Source organism: Cricetulus griseus, chromosome 2, assembly GCF_003668045.3.
Source record: "Cricetulus griseus strain 17A/GY chromosome 2, alternate assembly CriGri-PICRH-1.0, whole genome shotgun sequence".
NCBI lineage: Eukaryota > Metazoa > Chordata > Mammalia > Rodentia > Cricetidae > Cricetulus > Cricetulus griseus.
Genome location: NC_048595.1, coordinates 18,357,015 through 18,377,269, shown reverse-complemented (window position 1 = coordinate 18,377,269; position 20,255 = coordinate 18,357,015). Strand labels below are relative to the sequence as shown.

The 20,255-nt window shown below is 46.6% G+C and overlaps 1 protein-coding gene across 2 annotated transcripts; it reads right to left on the bottom strand.

Moving 5' to 3' along the window:
* Window positions 1-1,814: 1,814 nt before the first annotated feature.
* Tmem50a (transmembrane protein 50A) lies at window positions 1,815-12,473 on the bottom strand. 2 transcript variants are annotated; one of them, XM_027399663.2, is made up of 7 exons: window positions 12,334-12,473; window positions 10,269-10,373; window positions 8,593-8,705; window positions 7,564-7,631; window positions 5,964-6,056; window positions 3,221-3,281; window positions 1,815-2,255 (listed from the first exon to the last, which is right to left on the bottom strand). In XM_027399663.2, exons 2-7 carry the CDS (start codon window positions 10,359-10,361, stop codon window positions 2,210-2,212), a joined length of 474 nt encoding a protein of 157 aa, XP_027255464.1. In that variant the 5' UTR covers window positions 10,362-10,373; window positions 12,334-12,473; the 3' UTR covers window positions 1,815-2,209. The 2 variants fall into 2 exon arrangements, with proteins under 2 accessions (XP_027255464.1, XP_027255465.1); XM_027399664.2 differs by lacking the exon at window positions 12,334-12,473 and adding an exon at window positions 12,037-12,210.
* Window positions 12,474-20,255: the final 7,782 nt, after the last annotated feature.

Below are 20,255 nucleotides of genomic sequence, written 5' to 3'. Positions count from 1 at the left end.
TGATTTAAGTTGAAATATGTTTGGTTTCATGACAGATACCATCAATACTGTTTGCCGCAGGCAGCTCATTAAAGCCTCTGTTCCAAGTCTGTCGAGTTTCATTCTTCTCACACTTAGTAACGCCACTACCCAGGTAGTTAACTCCTGGCAGCACACAGGCTTTGGATCCCCCAGACTGTGCTGTGGGGAGAGAGAGGGGCTGGTTATGGGGCGAGGGTGCACGCTCTCAAGTTCCTAAGAGGCGGACTCAAATCCATCACCTGTGAGTTTGGGATGCCACGGAGGACAGCAGCCAGGCAGTCCTTCGTGTCTTGACAAGCCAACATCACTCAAACCCACAGCCAGTGGGTGTGGAAGACCACACACACCTAAGCCATCTATGACAGAATCATGGCTCCCAGTGGGCAACTGCAGCAGCCCAGTGAAGGCCAAGACTTCAAGCTCTGCTCTGAAGAATTTGTACTATATTATGTGAGGTGGGAGCTGGGGGGTGGGGGTGGTATGAGGGGTTGTGTTGTGTGTTGGGGGGAGGCCAATTGTTCCAATGGGGGACAAACAATTAGAGTCCCTGACAGTTGGTCTGTGTAACGCTAACCAACCCTGGGGTGTGTGCTGAATTTAGATTATCTGTTGAGAGGTAAAATGAGACAGATTTCAAGCCGATTATCAAAACAAATTGTTGCCAGGCAGTGGTGGCGCATGCCTTTAATCCCGGCACTCAGGAGGCAGAGGCAGGCAAATCTCTGTGTGTTTGAGGTCAGCCTGGTCTACAGAGAGTGTTCTAGGAGAGCCAAGGACAGCTAAGGCTATGCAGAGAAACCCTGTCTGGAAGTCAAAAACAAAACAACTCGATTGTCACCTAAGAGACTGTCAAGTCTGTGCCCTTTCTTTGCATCTGTATCGTCCAGGACCCTGTGTCACAGCTGGTCATATGCTCTTACTCTGAATTAGCAGTGCGATGGAGATGTCCTCAGCAGGAATGGGAGCCTGGCGGTGCTCTGGGCTTCTCTAGTGTACTCTCACTCTCTCTGGGAGACCCTGAGTGAAGCACTGCTTACTGAAATGATTGCCAGTGTCTCTCTTTTACTTGTGCTTATTTCCTGTGGAACTTCTTCAGTTTCTTTTGGGCTGTCATGGTCTGTGCAGACTACTCTGCTGGCTCCAGGGAGTTTTGTCTTTCTCAGCAAGGAGCATCTCCATTGGTTGTGGAGCTGGGATGCTGGTTAACCATGTAAGTCCGTGTATCTTGGGTGCTCAGTCCTCCTGGAAATCTCCAATGGCTAAATAATCTGTCCAAACCCTTCAGTTCTGCAGTCTTCTGTTTTTTTGTTTTGTTTTGTTTTTGTTTTTGTTTTTCCAAGACAGGGTTTCTCTGTGTAGCTTTGGAGCCTATCCTGGCACTTGATCTGGAAACCAGGCTGGCCTCAAACTCACAGAGATCCGCCTACCTCTGCCTCCCGAGTGCTGGATTAAAGGTATAGTCTTCTGTTTTTTAAGTATGTACCGAAGAGTCTTAGCCACTGACTGTTTGGCCTGGGCACTCCTACGGCTTCTTCCATTTTACTGCAGGAATGGCACACATTCCTTCTCTAAAGTGCCATCTTTCATACACTCAATGTTCTGGGCAGCACGGGTAATTCCTAGTGTGAACAGATATTTGAAGCTCTTGACTTACACGCTTTGAAGGGTCTTCCAGTTCGAGAGAAGGGAACCATTTTCACAGGTTATCTTAGGCCATTTACATAAAAAGGAAGCTACACAATTTCCTGGTAGGACCACACAAGCCGTATACACAGTATAATGAAAAAGCACACTGATCACTGAATAGTTTTTAATAACAAGAAAATGTTTATATATTAGTCCACATCGGACACAGAAGAGGCCGCGCTTGTTAAACACTTAGGATCCCAGAACAAATCCTCACCCCGAGGACTCCACCATTTCTCCATAATCAACCCTTTAGACCATGATAGAAGCTGACAAAGTTACTCATGTCAACAGTTTCCTTTCCCACTGCAAAAGCTGAACAGGGGCATGCCACACTAGTCTGTTGCAGTTTACATAGGAGTTCTCATGATTCTAGCATTATACAAGTTTAAGCTGAGATTATACTCAGAAATAAGTTTAGAAAACAGCATTACAAAAGACTCAGTGAGCAGTGAAAAAAAAAAATCCCATGCAGGGCGACTGTGCTGTAGAGGCGGTGTCTTCATTGCCATAAGTCCTCTGTGCGACCAAACTTAAACACCAGCCCTCTGTGGACAAAGCAAGAAGCACAACATGACTGGACTGGAAACTTTTAGAAGGGTAGGAAGCATATGACAGAGAAATATCACAAAGCAGAAGCATCTGAGATCCACACATGCTGACTGTCCTAGAGACATGAATTCTTCATAATGCCAGACTGCTACTTACTGTCATTGTCCCCAGACCTGAGCTCTTACTGCTAAGGCTTCTGAAAAGCCAGCAGCCAGTGTTTGGTAGTGATCATTACCTACTTGATTCAATGAGACTTTTTGGGGGTGAGCAAGGGATGTAACACAAGGCCTAGGGTGAGCCCCATCCAGACACCTTCATGGGGGGCTGCCTTGGTGTGCCAGGCCCAAACAGACAAATAAGGCATACAGTCTTTGTCCTCAACCTGCTCACATCTGATGACACACATAAGAAACATCAAGGAGGCCTGAAAACCATAACTCATGCTCCTTGAATGAGTTCAGTGTTTTGTTTTTATGAGATGGGGGTCTTATGGTGTAGTCTACTATACAAACCACACTATCCTTGAACTCATGGCAACCCTGTCTCCACCTCCCAATGCTAAGATTATAAGCACAGACCACTATGCTTTGCTGTCAGTTTCTGAATTCATTTGAAAATGAGTCAGGCTAGGCGTTGGTGGCGCACACCTTTAATCCCAGTACTTGAGAAGCAGAGGCAGGTGGATCTCTGTGAGTTGGAGACCAGCCTGGTCTACACAGCAAGTGCCAGGACAGGCTCTAAAGCTTAAAGCTACACAGAGAAACCCTGTCTCAAAAACAGAGAGACAGAGACACAGAGAGACAGAGAGAGACAGACAGGGGAAGGGATATTCCTTCCTTTAAAGAATACATACATAGATACACATACATACACATACACACACACACACACACACACACACACACACACACACACACACACACGGACGCACGTGCCATCAAGAATGAAAATTAGAACTTACCCAAAAAAGATGAAGGCATTCTGGAAAAATACAGCAATTCCAGGATATACTATGGGCTTTTCTGTAAAAAACAAAAATTGTAACACTTAGAGGTTTACAATCTCTGAACAGTTAGGTCCAGGTAGACGGGTAAACACCAGCTTTCTTTTTTTCTTTTTTCTTTTTTTCAACACCAGCTTTCTTGCCTGGAGTAACTGCCAGTTCTGGCAGTGGTGCTGGTAAATGAAATGACATAACACATGGCAGGCAGCACTGGCTTAGCTGACGTCAGCTCCCTCTGTTCAGGTAATACTACTTCCTGAGGGCACATTATATATGAAGGACACTGAAACATGCTGAGGACCCCAAAAAACAGAACTGACGATTATTTGGCCTTCAGAGAGCCAAACCACCCACCCTTTGGACAACCAGAGAAGACAGAACAGCCCATAAGAGGGAGTGGGGCACATGGAGACATTAGACCCAGAGGCCAGGAAGACCCCAGAACAGACACCAGAGCGAGGACAGGGGACAAGCAGAACTGCAGAGGACAAAGGCCCTGAGGCACACCAAAGGAATGGCTGCTCAATAAGAGAAGAGAGAACAGGGAGGTAAGGGACAGCCCTGAGGGACCAGGCAATCATGACAGGGGGCTGTGACATGAGTCAGCCTGTCTTAACAGGACCCCACTGCAGACAAAGGGAGAGGCATGAAACTGCTAGGAAGTCCTTTCAGGAAGAGATTGTGGTGGGCTGAAGAGGGTGACAGCCTCGGAGATGCCAAGAGGTGGCTGTGAGGTGGGTAGGGTTAGGATGCACTACACCCCAGACTAGACACTCAGAGTGAGAGAAAGGCACGTTCTTTGACAGGCTACACATCTGGAAGGACTCAGCAGCCTTAGCTGAGAGGAGGAAGACACTGTAGCCCTGCAGGAACCCTGAGAAGAGATCTCAGCATCTCTGCCCCCAGGCTGTTAGAGCACTCACTGAATGACAGCTCAGAGCCCAGAGGCACAGACGACTGTCAGCTCTTTCTTATCCCAAAATAGCCTGAAGTTTTGTCTAGGTCTCTATTACTCCACATTAATAAACACTGCCAGGGCTACATAACGAGAGTGTGTCTCATAACAACAACAGTAACAAAACAATCAACCAGGCCGGGCGTTGGTGGCGCACGCCTTTAATACCAGCACTTGGAGGCAGAGGCAGGTGGATCTCTGTGAGTTCGAGGCCAGCCTAGTCTACAAGAGCGAGTGCCAGGATAGGCTCCAAAGCTACACAGAGAAACCCTGTCTCGAAAAACCAAAAACCAAAACCAAAACCAAAAAAACAACAATCAACCAAATAAGACTAGGCTGGGCTAAGCTTTGCCAGGCACTATGTTTTTACTATGGTAGCTATGGTCTATTTTCTCTGGACTATTAAATATGTTTCCTATTTCTCCAGGGTCCTTTAAGTGGAATTTCAGCCAGAGACCCAGCTCTGGCCTTAATAGCACACACAACTGTTAATTACTTTTCCTATATAAAAGGAGATTAACACCGAATTACCAAGGAGGCATAACTGAGTAAATGTTGATTAAATGTGACAATGTGGTAAACACATGTAACTTCAGCATTTGGTAGATGGAGAAGAAGGGGAATCACTAATTCCAGACCACTGTAGGCTACACAGGTGTGATGTTGAACACCTATAATCCCAGAATTCGGGAGTCTGAGTGAGGCAAGAGGTTTGATGGGAATCTAAGGCCAAGGCTATACAACTAGAGTCTGTTTCACCAAAGTAAAAATAAACAAAACCAAAAAATCAAGGGCTGTAGATTAGCTCAGTAGGACAGTGCTTGCCTGCAAAGGCTACAGGTTAGCTGAGAAGGACAGCGCTTGCCTGCAAAGGCTGTGGGCTCAATCCTCAGCACCTTAATGGGCTGTCAGAGCTCTTCAGAGATGTAACAGCTAGTCAATGACAACTTGCCTGGAGCGTATCCACGAACACCCTGATGATAGATCACCAGTGCACTGACCTAATCAATAAGCAAATTCAACTATGGATACAAACTCTTGAGACCAGTGGGAGTGGTGGGACTGAGCAGGAAGGCCCTCCCTGGAAGAGGTAGGTCACAGGGGACATGCTTTGAATTTGAAGGTCTATCATGGTCCTGGTTCATTCTTGTTGGTTCTCTGTTTCCTGGCTGCTGCATGGTGAGCATCTCTGGTACACTGAGCCATCCCTTCCTGCTATATCAACACCAGAGCCATGGAGCTGGATGCCCCTGACCTGTATGCTCTGGCCTGAGCCAAGACAGACCCTCTCTTTTTAAGCTGCTCCTCTTGGGTCACAGGACTGAAGATTGTGCTCTAGAGTCGACAGCAGGGCATGGAGTTGTATCCCATTCCTTCAAAGCACCATGTTGGAAGAAAAAAAAAAAACATGCAAAGCTATCTACTGATGGGAGGAGATGTCGTCTCCAGGGAAAATACATTGCAATAGTTGGTTCATCTACATATAAAATATTATTTTAAAAAAGGTTATCCTAAAGTAATTTTTACTCGTTTTTTCAAGACAGGGTTTCTCTGTGTAGCTTTGGAGCCTTTGTCCTGGAACTCACTCTGTAGACCAGACTGGCCTAGAACTCATAGAGATCTGCCTGCTTCTGCTTCCCAAGTGCTGGGATTAAAGGTGTGCGCCAGCCACCATCATCCAGCCAAGTAGACAGTTTTGATGTAAAATCCCAGCATGAGATTAAAATGCAGCCAGCATTTCCTTACCCTTAGCAACATAACCTCCAAAGAGAATCCACATGGATGCAATCAGGGATCCGAAGGCCAACATGAAACCGATGAAGAGCCAGATACGAGCGCCTGCAAAGACACCAGGTTACCACAGCTGCTCAGCAGACAGTTGCCCACTTTACAAAGACAACCAAAGTCCAGGCTGAATGTGTGTGAATGCCTGTGATCCCAACAATTAGAAGCAGGAGGGTCTGATGTAACAAGGCTAGCCTATGTTACATAAGACCCTGCCTCAAAAACTACAGGGCTGGTGGTGGTGGTGGTGGTGGGTGGGACACTCAGGTAAGGCACATGTTGCCAAGCCCGATACCTCAGCCTGCTCCCTGCAATCCAAATGGTAACAAGAGAGAACTGACTCTAACAAGCTGTCCTCTAACCTCCATACATGCATTATGGCATGTGTGCACCACACCCATTCCTCCCCACCAGATACGGGTGGTTGAGGTAGAGGGAATGCTAGCCTGAACTATACAGTGAGGTGTGGTGTAGACCAGCAAATGTTACAGAGACTCTGTTTCAGAAAAAAAAAAATTATATGTAGCATACACATTCTCAGAAACATGATATAACACATATATACACAACAGAAATAAACAGATATATGCCTGGTGGTGGTGGTACACGCCTTTAATCCTAGCACTTGGGAGTCAGAGGTAGGTGGATCTCCAAATTTAAGGCCAGCCTGGTCTACAGAGTGAGTTCCAGGAGAGTCAGGGCTACACAGAGAAATCATGTCTCAAAACAACAACAAAAAGAAATAAACCAATATAAAAACTAAACCCACAATGGGTACACGCCTGTGATCCACACACTTGAGGGGTTGAGACAGGAGGATCAGAAGTTCAAGGCCATCCTTGGTTGCAAAGAGTTGGAAGCTAACCTAAGAAACCCAAGATCCTGTCTCAAAGCCAGGGGTCAATGAGATGGCTCAGTGGGTAATGAGCTTGTTATTCAAGTCTGATGACCCAATAGCATTCCTTGCACCTTCTTAAATAGCTAGATGCAGGGCTCAGAAAAGGCACAGCATATAAAAACACTGCTGCTCTTCTGGCGGACCTAGGTTTGGTTCCCAGCACCCACATGGAGATCCAACACTCTCTTCTGGCCTCTGTAGTCATCAGGCGTACATGTGGTAAACAGACAAACAAACACATAGGCAAAGCATCCACATACATTAAAAAAAAAGTGGTCTAAGATTACAAACTATTTCAAAATGCTAATGCAAGCCAGGCATAGTGATGCAAACCTATAGTTCCAGGCCAGCCGTGGTTACATAGTGAGACCAGAAAAACAAACAGAAAGTGCTAATACAACCAAATAAAGGTAGTTTACTGTGCTTCAGACTCTGCAAATATTGCCAACTCCTCTCTCTGCTGCAGCCTGGAGACACTTAAGGCTACTTACTACTGCTGAGGTCACACATGCAAGCTTGGTGGGTTTTTGCACTCACAGCCTGCTGTGACCTATGTTTTGGAATCCAGCATCCCATCCTAGACCAGCACCCAAGCAGCTTGACAAGCACCCTTCTCACTTCAAGGAAGAAAGGTTCATAGTAAGATGCCGGTGCCTATTTTACCTGTCTGGCCCAGACAGCCTTCACTGTAGCTGTCACCTCGCACTTGTCCATTCGACACTGCGTTAATCCTGTGGGAGGAAGAAAATCAAGAAGTCAGGGGCTTTCCCTCCAAGGAGAAGCCATCATCTATAACATCAAATTAATAAACGCAATAAGCTAGGGTTGTCCAAATTCAAGGTGAGGCCTCCTGTGTCTTGAGTCATGGGTCCACATGACTCAAGTCATTTAAGGAAGTCCCTTCAAGTGAGACATTTCCTGGAGCCAACAGTTGTGGTCTAGACTGGGAGAAATGGTGTTGTTTGAAAGCTTCTGGCCTCACCCTAAACATACTGAGGCAGAATCTATGGCATGGAACCACCGAACCTAGTAATAACAGATTTTTCGGGTGACTCAAATGCCTGTGAAAAACTGAGTGCCGGCTTGGCAGTTAAGAGCATGTGCATCCTAGCTCACCAGGCATCTGTAACTGCAGCTCTACGGGGGTCCGCACTCACATGCACACATCCATATACATAACCGTCAGAGATTAAACTTGACACCCTTAATCCCAGCACTCAGGAGGCAGAGGCAGGCGGATCTCTGAGTTTGAGGACAGCCTGGTCTCCAGAGCGAGTGCCAGGACAGGCTCCAAAGCTACACAGAGAAACCCTGTCTCGAAAAACCAAAAAAAAAAAAAAAAAAAAAAAGGGTGGGGGGCAGAGTGCTGTGCACTAGCTGAACCAAAGACAAGTGCCTGGAGCTCTGCTGTCAGGTGAGCACTGAAGCTGGCCAGCTCTGTGCACATCGGTCCCATCCCTCTAGACCCTTGTCTTGTTTGTTGAGATCAGGGCCTTGGCTGGTATGGAACTTCAAGCATACACCAGGCTGTTCTGAAACTTGCAGCAATCCTCCTGTCTCTGTTTCCTGAGTGCTGGGATTGTAGGTTTTAGTAGTGTGCCACCGTGCCCAGCTGTCCTTCTTACCCACTAGAATTTTAAGTTGTGTCTGGGATCATTTAGTTTGTGGCACTCTAGGTAACACCACACTTACATGAGGAAGGCTATGGTCGCTATGACGCCACAAGCATGGTATGAGTGGTTGAATTCCTCCATGCTGGGATAAATGACAGCTGCATCTATGATGATCCACCATCCTGTGAAAAACTAAAGACAGACAGACAAAATAAGGCCACATCAGGAGACACAATAGCAACAACACATGGGTTGCTACGGGGTATTGGAACCAAGAAACCCCTTCAAATGAGTTTCCATATTTCATCAACCATTCCAGCAGTTTCACACTTGCAATCTGTAGGCTGCTCACCAGCTGATTAAATATCAGGTACCCTGAACCTGCTTCTGCTTCTGGTAGCACAGACTTTACAAATCTGTAGGCCGATTTTGTGACCTGTAAGTTACAATATGTCCTGGACAAGGAGGAAAGCGAAGTCGGGTGGGATTGTTCAAGCCTATAAACTGCAATGCTCAGAGGACTTCAGTGTAATCCCAGCTGACAGAAGAAATGCCCGATGCAGGTCTACAACGTGCCTACCTCCAGACAGATAATGTGGAGGTATGGTAGCACAAAACCACTCCAGGCAGGCTGAGGCAGGACCAAAAGTGAGGGCTATACAGCAATACATCCCTCCCTGCCAAAAAAGGAGGTTCATGGGAAGAACAGTTATCACTGGAAGACTCTTAGCTACATCTTGGTATCATGAAACAACAGGTTTGCAATTCTCTTATTGTTTTTGATGACTACAATGTGGTCTTTGGTGGTTTCTGATATGATTTTTAAATTCAATTTGAACACAAGATTATATATTATCAAACTAATTTTTTCTGGTTATTATGAAATGAGAATATATAAAACAATAAAATTCTACAAAAAACAAAAACAAAACAAAACAAAAAAAGCTCTCCTAAGCAGCAGTGATAGGACTTGGTGGATCTCTGTGAGTTCAAGGACAGCCTGGTCTACAGAGTGAGTTCCAGGACAGCCAGGGCTGTTACACAGAGAAACCCTGTCTTGAAAAACCAAACCAAACCAACCCCCCCCAAAAAAAATCCTAAAACAATTGAATAGAACTCTATAGGATGACATTAAGAGTTCTATGGTTGGGGCTGCAGAGATGACTCAAAGGTTAAAAGCACAGGTTGCTCTTCCAGAGGTCCTGAGTTCAATTCCCAGCAACCACATGGTGGCTCACAGTCATCTATAATTAGATCTGGTGCCCTCTTCTGGTGTGCAGGCATACATGCAGGCAGAACACTGCATACATAATAAATAAATAAATATATCTTAAAAGAGAGAGAGAGTGCTGTGAACGTAGCTTGCTAGTTGGACATTGTCTGGTGTGCCCAAGGCCCTAGCTTCTATCCTTAATATCACATGTACAAGATGCTATTAACTAAATCCTGACCAATAGTTTAGAAAGGTTTGAAACGAGCCTCTTTCCCATTCTCACTGGGAACCCAGAGGAACCTTGGGTACCACTATCCTCTGCTGATTTAAAGGTTGTTTGTTTTTGGTTTTTGGAGACAGGGTTTCTCTGTATTGTTTGCAGCCTGTCCTTGACTTCGCTCTGTAGACCAGGCTGGCCTCAAACTCACAGAGACCCACCTTCCTCTGCCTCCTGAGTGCTGGGACTAAAGCCAACACACACATTCCACCAGGTCTATACTGTCCCATCAACACAAGAATGGTGAAAGCCTCGGGACACTCACTAGAATGCCCGCAGCGATGGAGGCAACCGTGTTCCTCTTCTCTCCCCAGTCCATGCATTCTGAGCATCTTGCGCCTTCTAGAAATCCAGACATCTTTTCAGGTCACTAAAACAAGATCAACACAGCCACGTCAAGTCCTTCTGTTTATTTGCTTCAAACCTGGGGCTGTTCCTGCACAATAATGCCCATTTGCAATCTAATACAAGTTACAAACTATTTTTATTCTACTCTACATATTTCTTCAGAATATCTGGTGTAGTTTTTGGATTAAACCTAGGGCTTTATACATGTTGGGGAAGCACTCTACAAATAAATGAAGTCCTCAGCCTGTCCCCTGATCCTAGGTTTTTCTTTTGGCAGGGTGTGTGTTTATGTGTGTGTGTTTGATGCAGGGTCTTTCCCAGGCAGCTCTCACACTCCAGGTAATTCTCCTGCCTCAACCTCCCTAGGATTATATTATGCTAGGATTATAAATGTGAGGATCAAGCCAGGCTCTATGGAACTTTTGATAAACTGCCAAATTCTAACTCTGGAAAACAAAATTTTGATTCACTCAGCACATAAATACTTTTAATTTAAAACACAGTGTTCAGCTGGGAGTGATGTGGTGGCATATGCCTGTAATCCTAGTATTTGGCAGACTGAAGCAAGACAGAAGACGATTGCACTCAGGTAGAGGCCAGCCAATGAGTTTCAGGTCAGTCTGTCTCAAAAAAAAAAAAAAAAAAAAAATCAACAAAAGTCAAAAACCAGGAAAACAAAATAGGATGCTTTTAGCATATTTACATAATATGAATGAACGTGATTACCCCAACCTTAACAAAATGTACTGAGCTCCTCCTCAAAGTTATCATATTCTATTATTCCAATTCCATTATTAAATTAATTCAAGCAGTCCTTTAAGTAAGCAATCGCAATGATGCTTAGTCCTCCAGGGCTGTTTTCTACAGTGTTAGTTCCAAACTAAGGTTATTATTTGGTTTTGCTGAATGAGGACCCGATAAACTTTGGTTCTAAGTTTTAAAACATGTACTTGGATGAAAAATATTTCCCTTAGGAATTTGCACATTTTATCATAAATGTGTGTTTTTTCCTGCCCAGATTAAGAAAGGAAAATAATGCGGGGCAGTGATGGCTCACACCTTTAATCCCAGCACTCAGGAGGCAGAGGCAGGTGGTTCTCTGTGAGTTCGAGACCAGCCTGGTCTCCAGAGCGAGTGCCAGGATAGGCTCCAAAGCTACACAGAGAAACCCTGTCTCTAAAAAAAAAAGAAAGAAAGAAAGAAAATAAGGACTCCGGGTTTTATCACTACCTCCTTTCTTTTCCACTCCTCTATGTGAAGGGCACTCATTTCATTTAGTATCTCTAACTCTGCTTCTAGTCATGTTTCAGCATCCCCCACAAAAGCGCAGACCTGAAATTAATTCAGACTAAAAATAAGAACGTGCTGTCAAATTACCACAGCTAACCGAAATTGTGTTAACAAGTTACATAAAAACCTCCTTCGAGCTCAACTGTGCAGACCCGGCCCGGGGAACATCACGTGACCTTTACTTCGCAGGATAATGGGGAAACCTCAATCATACACAACTCTCTCACAGTGAATGAACAAGCACCCCGATTCCCACACAACTCCCCAAAGAGCGCGATTTCAGCTTTAGCCTCCTCTAAACAAGCTAATAAAAACTGATACGCCTTTGTGATGAGTTCGGATCTGAAAATACTCATTTTTTTTTTATCTAATGTTTGGAAAGAAAAGCAACCCACTACGTGTTAACTGTCGGTTCACCCCAAGGGCTCCACCCGAGTCCGTTTTTCGCGCACGATTACTTGGCCCCTCGAAGGCGGACCCGCCCTGCAGACTCTGGGCCGGCCGCGCTGCTGGGTCGCGGGGTCCGCACGCCCAGTTCCGCAGTTCTGGGGCGACACCCGGCGACAGGAAGCAGCCCGGCCGGGCGCTCGACTCAACCCCGGGGGCGGCGTCCAAGAGCTGGGGCGCGGCCCGCACCACCGCGGGTTCGAGCCCGGTGCGGCTCGCTGCCCCGCCCTCCCGTCCGCACTCACGTCCAAGCCTGGAGCCGGGAGTCGGCGCGTTCGGCAGCCTCACTTCACTCCAGTTCTGCAAGAAAACAAAACAGCCACAGCCACCCAGACTCCCGGATGTCAATGTGCAGACCCCGCCCTCAAGTCAGTGCGCATGCGGATCTGGGCGGGGGGCGGGCCCGGGGGCGGGGCCTGTGGGTCACGCCCACCGCGCCGACAAGTCTGCGCAGGCCCAGACTCTCTTCTCTAGTCCCTCTGGTCACCGTGGGAAATACTAGAGTTGAGCCTTCCTTCTGGGCCCGAGGAAAGGAAGCGACAGTCTGCCCTTACCATTTAATTTTTTTATTACACTTTTATTTATTTTTGTTGTTAGTTAGTGTGTGGTCAGACAGGACAACCTGCAGGAGTCGGTTCTCTCCATCCACCCTGTGGGTCCCGGGAATCAAACTCAGGTTATCCCACTTAGCAGCAAGACTTTTACCTGTTGAGCCATTTCTCCAGCCCAATGGTGACTTTAATGAGGCTGGGGTTGGCCCCACTCTGATCACAGGTCTGTGTGGGTGGCAGGTAGAGTCCGGTCCCTGTGGCACAGAAGGTGTGGGGCTGGCTCACTGCCTGACAGAACTAGGCAGCGGGGACCATCTCTCCAGTCCATTTTTTTTTTTCCTTTGATGCATTAAACTTTGATGCTTGCGGATGGGCATTTGCTGATTAGTCTTTTAAATGATACAGTGCGGTGCTCCTCCCTACCCCCACACCCCATGCTGGGGCTGGAACCCAGGGCTCTGCTACTTAAGCCTGGTCCTAGCACCGTAACCTATTCAATATGATGAGTATTTTGCCTGCATGCACATTTGTGCACCACTTGTGTGCCTGGTGCTGGCTGCCTGGAACTGGAGTTCCAGCCATTGTGAACAGCCATGTGCTCTTAACCACTGAGCCATCTCCCCAGCCCCTCCATGGCCTATTTTTTAAATGGACATGTTTCTTAGCCATTAAGATAGAGGTTTATTGTGACTGCCTAATTACTAGTTAATGTCTCAAGGCAGGGGAGTCTAGGCCAAGCAGTCTCTCTCTCTCTCTCTCTCTCTCTCTCTCTCTCTCTCTCTCTCTGTGTGTGTGTGTGTGTGTGTGTGTGTGTGTGTTTGTGAGAGAGAGAGACAGAGACAGAGACAGAAAATCCCTGCTGAGGATGTTACTACTCTGGGCCTCCACATGCTAAACTGGCTCTCTACCAGTGTTCCATATCCCCATGTAGATAGAATTTTCTATCCTGCCCAGTCCCACAGCCATTTAGTCACAAATAAGCACACAGAGGCTTTTATTAATTATAAACTGTTTGGCCTATGGCTCAGGCTTCCTATTGGCTATCTCTCTCTTAATTACTAACACTTCTACTAACTATGTATCTCTATGTGGACTTGGCATACAGATGGTGCCTGGGTCTCTTGCTTCCTCAACAGCTACATGGCATTTCCCTGACTCTGCCTACTGCCTTTCTCTGTCCCTGTTTGGATTTCCCACCTGGCTAAGTCCTACCTGTCCATTGCTGAAACAGCTTTATTCATCAACCAATAAAGAGACACATACATTCACAGCATACAGAAGAACATCCCCCATCATCTCCAGCTCCAAAAGGCTCCACCTTTTCTGTGTAGCGCTGGCTGTCCCAGAACTCCCTTTGTAGACTAGGCTGTCCTTGAACTCACAGAGCTCTACCTGCCTTTGTCTCCCAAGTGCTGAGATTAAAGGCGGGCGCCACTGCCACCACCACCTGTCCAAAGACAGATCTTAATAAAATCTTTTAAATGTCTATTGATAACATTTTTTAACTAGCTCTTACTAAGTCTTCTACGCGAAGCTAAGGGCTAGCTTTTCTTTGTGTCATTGCTACTCTTTTTGACCTTTGATGGCTGTATAGGGTACTTGGCTGTTGCTGTGATAAAAAACTATGATCAATGAAACTTAAAGAGAAAAAAGGTTATTTTTGCTTATAGAGGGAAGAGTCCAACATGGGGGGCTGAGGGGGGGATGACAGCAAGTGGCTTGAGCAGGAAATTGAGAACTTACATCTTCAATCATAAACACGAGGCAGAATTAAGGACCCTTGGAACTGGACAAGGCTTTGTAATCTCACACTCCACTCCCAGTTACATACTTCCTCCAGCAAGGCTGAGCCACCTACAGTTACCCAAACAGTGCCCCTAACTGGGGACCAACTATTCAAATGTCCCAGACTATGGGGGACATTTCTCATTCTGTTATGAAGACTGATACAAATGAGAGCTCCGTCCCCGTTCATGGTATTACAGGAGAGTATGAAGGAAGAGGGGATCTTCAGTGCCCAGGAAGAGAGCTGTCCGTAAGTCAAATGTCCTACAGGCCTGACTGACTGAGGACAACTTCCATGACTGGAGAGCTGGAATTCGACAGGGCCAGGGCCAAATTATTCTGGGCTTTTGATTGTTTGTTTTTTTGAGACAGGATTTCTCTGTAGCTTTGGAGCCTATCCTGGAACTTGCTCTATAGACCAGGCTGGTCTCAAACTCACAGAGATCCTCCTGACTGTTCTGGACTATCTTTAGCCCCCTCAATAGCCACTTACTGCCATCTCTGTTTGATTAGCATTCTTGTGACTAGCGGTTTAAATCTTTTTTGAACAGGCAGTGGAGGCTCTCGCCTTTAATTCCAGTACTCAGGAGGCAGTGGCAGGTGGACTCTGAGTTTGAGACCAACCTGGTCTACAGAGCGAGTTCCAGGACAGGCTCCAAAGCTACAGAGAAACCCTGTCTTGAAAAAACAAAAACAAAAATAAAATCCTCTTTGGAGTTATAAGAACTTTGGCATCAGCTCCACCTGGCCTCCTGATGCTGAGGTACCTATTAGAATTGTTATCCATCTGTGTTCTTCTGCCATCCATTTATCTGCTTATTTGTCCATCTGAACCCTGTCCCGCCCTTCGTCTCCACAGCCTCAGTGGTCCCAATAGTCTTGCGCCTTGACTGGGGAGCTCACCCTGGGTTCCACTCAGCTTGGACCCTGCAGTCCCAGCAGACCTGCAATAGGGAGGGGTTTCCTTATCTTATTCCCACAGAGATGTTCTCTGTCTCACTATCAGCTTTCTGCTTGCCTCTTGTGTGATGTCTCTCAAATGTCTTGGACTCGGCTAGGACCTCTTTAACCCTCTGTGAGACCTCCTGTAACCTAAATATACACATATATGGATTTATTATGTGCTGTGTGCGGTGTCACCGAGAGCTAGTAACAGTAGTGAAGATTGGCATAAAGGAGCCTGTGTTTAGGGCTGGGGAGATAAATCGCTTGGTACTTGGCAAAATGCTGCCCATGAAGCTGACAAAGCTTGTGAATTTATTATTATTATTTAATGAGTTCTGACAGTCTGGAAAGGCATGATGTGTCCATCTCTGTTTCTGACATAGTGTGTTTATGACACAATGGCAAGTGTGTTGGTGTGACTTTGACACCAGCCTGGACTACATGATACCTTTCAGGACAGCCCACGCTTCAGCGTAAGATCCTGTCTCTCTTGCTTTTTCCAACTGAAAATGTGAGTCTGACCTGGGCTTAGTGATGCTTGCCTCTTGTGTGATGTCTCTCAAATGTCTTGGACTCGGCTAGGACCTCTTTAACCCTCTGTGAGACCTCCTGTAACCTAAATATACACATATATGGATTTATTATGTGCTGTGTGCGGTGTCACCGAGAGCTAGTAACAGTAGTGAAGATTGGCATAAAGGAGCCTGTGTTTAGGGCTGGGGAGATAAATCGCTTGGTACTTGGCAAAATGCTGCCAGGAGGCAGAGGCAGCAGGACTTACATGAGTTTGAGGCCAGCCTGGTCTACAGAATGAAAAACACAGAAAAACACAGTTTTGAATAAACAAAAAATACAAATAAAATAAAAATATGTGTCTGGTGTCCTCAGAGGTGCCCTCAGATGCCCTAAGACTGGAGTTACAGATGGCTCTGAGCCACCTCATGGATGGTGGGAACTGAGCTGGGTCCTTGGGACAAGCTGCAAGTGGCCATAACTGCTGAGCCATCTTTGCAGCATACCTGCCTCCCCGACTAGGGCTTGGTAAAGACAGTGTAGTGAGCCATTCTTCTTGGGTGTATCTTATCCTTTTCCTGAGCACCCAGCTACTCTCACACTAAAATCTATGTTAAAATTCCTTTAATAGGCTCTTCCTGCCCTTCAAACTGGCTCCTCCTGAAGCTCTTTCCTGTAGTAAAGTCAAGGATCCAGCTTTACCTGCATAAAGGTCTCTGCTTCTTCTCTGGCTCTGGTCTTGATGCCCTGGGGATAACTACACCAACACCTGCAGCTTTAACTGAACACAAAGACACTGGCATTCTGTACTAGGGGAAAGTCCTATTTCCCACTGTTTCAAGATTCTGTTGTGCCTGGAGGTGGTGGAGCACGCACTTAATTCAGCACTTGAGAGGCAGAGGCAGGCAATCTCCGAGAGTTTGAGGCCAGCTTGGTCTACAGAGCGAGTTCCAGGTCAGGCTCTGTAGCTCTAAAGCTACAGAGAAAGAGAAACCCTGTCTTGAAAAGAAAAAACAAACAAACAAACAAAACAGAAAAAGATTCTGTTGACACCCAGAATTCCTCCAGTAATTTTTTATTTGAGACACAGTCTAATGACCCCCAGGCTGGCTTTGAGTTCACTCCTGATTTTCCAATCTCCACCTCCCAAGTGCTGGGATTACAGATGTATACCACCATGTTTGGGAGTTCTGGTCACCATTTATTTCAGACACACACTTGACACTCTGAATTCTCTACCAAGTCACTCACAGCGTGTTTCCTACTCACAAGCAGGAGCCTAGCACTGCCTCCTAAGCACTTTCACTCCTTCCCCCACCACTCTTCCCATTGTTTTTATTTATTTATTTATTTATTTATTTATTTATTATGGTTTTTCGAGACAGGAGACAAGGTTTCTCTGTGTAGCTTTGGAGCCTGTCCTGGCACTCGCTCTGGAGACCAGGCTGGCCTCGAACTCACAGAGATCCGCCTGCCTCTGCCTCCCGAGTGCTGGGATTAAAGGTGTGCCCCACCAACGCCGGGCTATACTTCCTCATTTGTAAATGGTGAAATAGGTTTGAGTCTGCCCACACAGCTTCCTGAGAATAGACAGCAAAAGTCCCTGGTGGGCAGGTATCTAAGGAGCATCCAGAGAATGCTGAGAAACATTTCCTAAGAACTTGGGTACTAGGATTACAGGAATGCATCACTATTCCAGAGCCTTTGTAAGGGTTTTAATCTATGGGTTTTGGGTGTTTTGTGTTATGGGGTATTCACCAGAGAAGACTGGTTTAACATGGGTTTAAGCCAATGGAAAGTCTATTAGCTGGTCAGCAACTACACTGCATGTTTGGGATCCCAGGTTATCCCCGAGCCTTTCTTTCTCAGGGTGAGCTTTTAAGCACAAAAACCATATCCTGGGTTGACATACTTCAGTCAACAAGAACAGTCAGCCAGAAACAGAACTACAGAAGCAAAACAAAAAAACAAAAACCAAGGTTAGTAATTTAGAAACTCCCCCAGAACTTTGATGGATTAGATCTTTTTATTTTGGCAGGAGGTGCTTTCTGCATGCTGAGTTTTACAGCCTGAATGGTACTTCCTTTCTTTAGTCAGTTGTGCTAAGGTCTGGGGCCCTGTTACATTTTACCTGTATCCGTGTGTGTGTGTGTGTGTGTGTGTGTGTGTGTGTGTGTGTGTGTGTGTTAGAGGAGTATAGGGCCCATCCCTGGGACTGGAATTACAGATGGATGTGAGCTGTCATGTCGGTGTTGGGAATCACTATTCTTTACTGCTGAGCAATTTCTCTAGTTCTTGTAGTTTGAGAATTTTTACTAATGTATGGTATGTATGTGAGGGTTTTGGAGTTCAGGGGACAACTTCCGGGAGTCAGTTCTTTCCTTCCACCTTGGGTGGGATGGAACTCAAGTTGACAGTGTTTCACCACAAGCACTTTTACTACTGAGCTATCTTGCTGGCTCCATAAGGTTTTCATTTCTTTCAATTTCCCTGTATTTTGGGGAAGTGGGAAGGAGATGCGAACAAGAGTCTTTGTTTCTTTCATCTCCCTCCAAAATCCACAGCTTTTGTAAAACCCTGCTTAATTTCCAAGAGCATTAACTCTATATTGAGGTTATTATTTCATCCAATAATGTTCCTTTTGTTAGTGTTACTTTTAGAAGGGCCCTGCCTACTTCTCATTCTCCCTCCCTCCCCCTGTCCTCTCTTCTGCTGCTCCTAGCCCTCAGGTGGGTCTCCCCTCTTCCCTTTTTATGATCCCTTTCCCTAATAAAAAGCCCCTCTGCTTGAACCCTATAGCACGACATTTTTTCCTCACTTGCTGCTTTTCTTAAATTACAACATTGGTTCCCTGACCAGGAAGGCTCTCCTGACATTTCCTTCTGTCCTCAGGCAGGCAGGCCGTTTGAGGTATGCCAGGACCCTAGAGTCTGGCTCACATATGACAGCCTCACTTCTCCTGATGGCTTCCATCCAAAAGCAGCCTGATTGGTGAGCCAATTCACCTTCCCCACCTTAGGTTATTCCCACGAGTGAGGACTCAGTGAGGACTTATCTTTCTCCAAATGGTTTCTGGCCTTTCGGCTTCATTAAGCTCTGGTATCAGGCAACCACAGCTCTCTCGGGCTCTGAGCCCTTAGGCCCCACCCTTTGTGTGATGACCCACTGGCTGGCCTGTGTCTGTCTCCTTTCTTGGACCCACTGGCTGGCCTGTGCCTGTCTTCTTTCTTGGACCCTCATGTCCTTTGGCCTCAGCCCCAGATTGAGGAATCACCGAGGTGGCTTGTGCCTTTCTTGTTCTATCCTCACTTGGAAAGTCATTGGGTCTCGTTCTACCTCACTCATGGGGCATGCGCCTACCAGAAATCCGCTTCCCAGCACTTTTAATCTCTCCATGCTGGAACCCTACCAACCTGTGTCACCTTCAATCCATCTGCTGTCTTCCACCTGCAACAAATCTGCTTTTTTGTTTGCTGATGGCTTTGTTTGGGTCTCTGGTGGGGTTATCCACTTCTGGCCATGCCCCCTGGATGTGAGGCTTCCCTTCTTGAGCACAGTCCTTTCCTCTACTTCTGGCTTTTCCTCAAGTCCTGGTACCAGCTAACTGTGTCTCTCTCGCTCAGAGCCCTTGGCCCCCACCCTTTGAGTGATGACTCACTGGGTGGCCTGTGCCTGTCTTGAAATCGACCCTCTCTGAATTCCTGGGACACTAGGAACTGCAGACCCATGGGTCTTCTCTGCCTCACTCATGGGAGCTGTGATATCGTCTATGCCTCCTTGCTCCCATTCGAGACCCATTGACCATTCTTTTTTTTTTAGATTTATTTATCATATATACACTATTTTGCCTGCATGTATGCCTACACACCAGAAGAGGGCAGCAGATCTCATTGTAGATGGTGTGAGCCACCATGTGGTTGCTGGGAATTGAACTCAGAACCTCTGGAAGAGCAATCAGTGCTCTTAACCTCTGAGCCATCTCTCCAGGCCCCACTGACCACTCTTAATCAGCTGTTGCTGCGGGACTACTACCTGTTGGTCACAGAGCTGGAGGCGCAAGACGACCAAACATGTCCAGTGATGCTGTGGAGACGGGAAAGGTCAGGGGCTTTAAGCCCTAGGGAGTCCACTTGGCTCCACCTAGAATAACGTCTGCCAGGTCCAGGTGGTACCTGACTGTAACACAGAGCCTGGACAGTGAAGTGAAACCGCCGGCTACTTCAGGACGTGGCTAGCACCCCAGCTTTCCCAGGTCCCCCAAAGACGAACGACGCCCCGCCTTGCCCCCCAGGTCAGCAGGAAGTAGTCTTGAGAACACAGTGTTCTCATCCCCACCTCACCTGCCACCCCTTTCTAACTCCTCATCTTTTTAT

Bases quoted from the DNA above. Each gene is read 5' to 3' on its own strand.
- Tmem50a (XM_027399663.2), bottom strand. From the start codon at position 10,361: ATGTCTGGATTTCTAGAAGGCGCAAGATGCTCAGAATGCATGGACTGG. The intron at 7,632-8,592 runs GTAAGTGTGGTG...TTCCTCCCACAG, and splicing joins GCGACCATAGCCTTCCTCAT to GATTAACGCAGTGTCGAATG. The intron at 6,057-7,563 runs GTAAAATAGGCA...GTGTCTTTGCAG, and splicing joins AGGCTGTCTGGGCCAGACAG to GCGCTCGTATCTGGCTCTTC.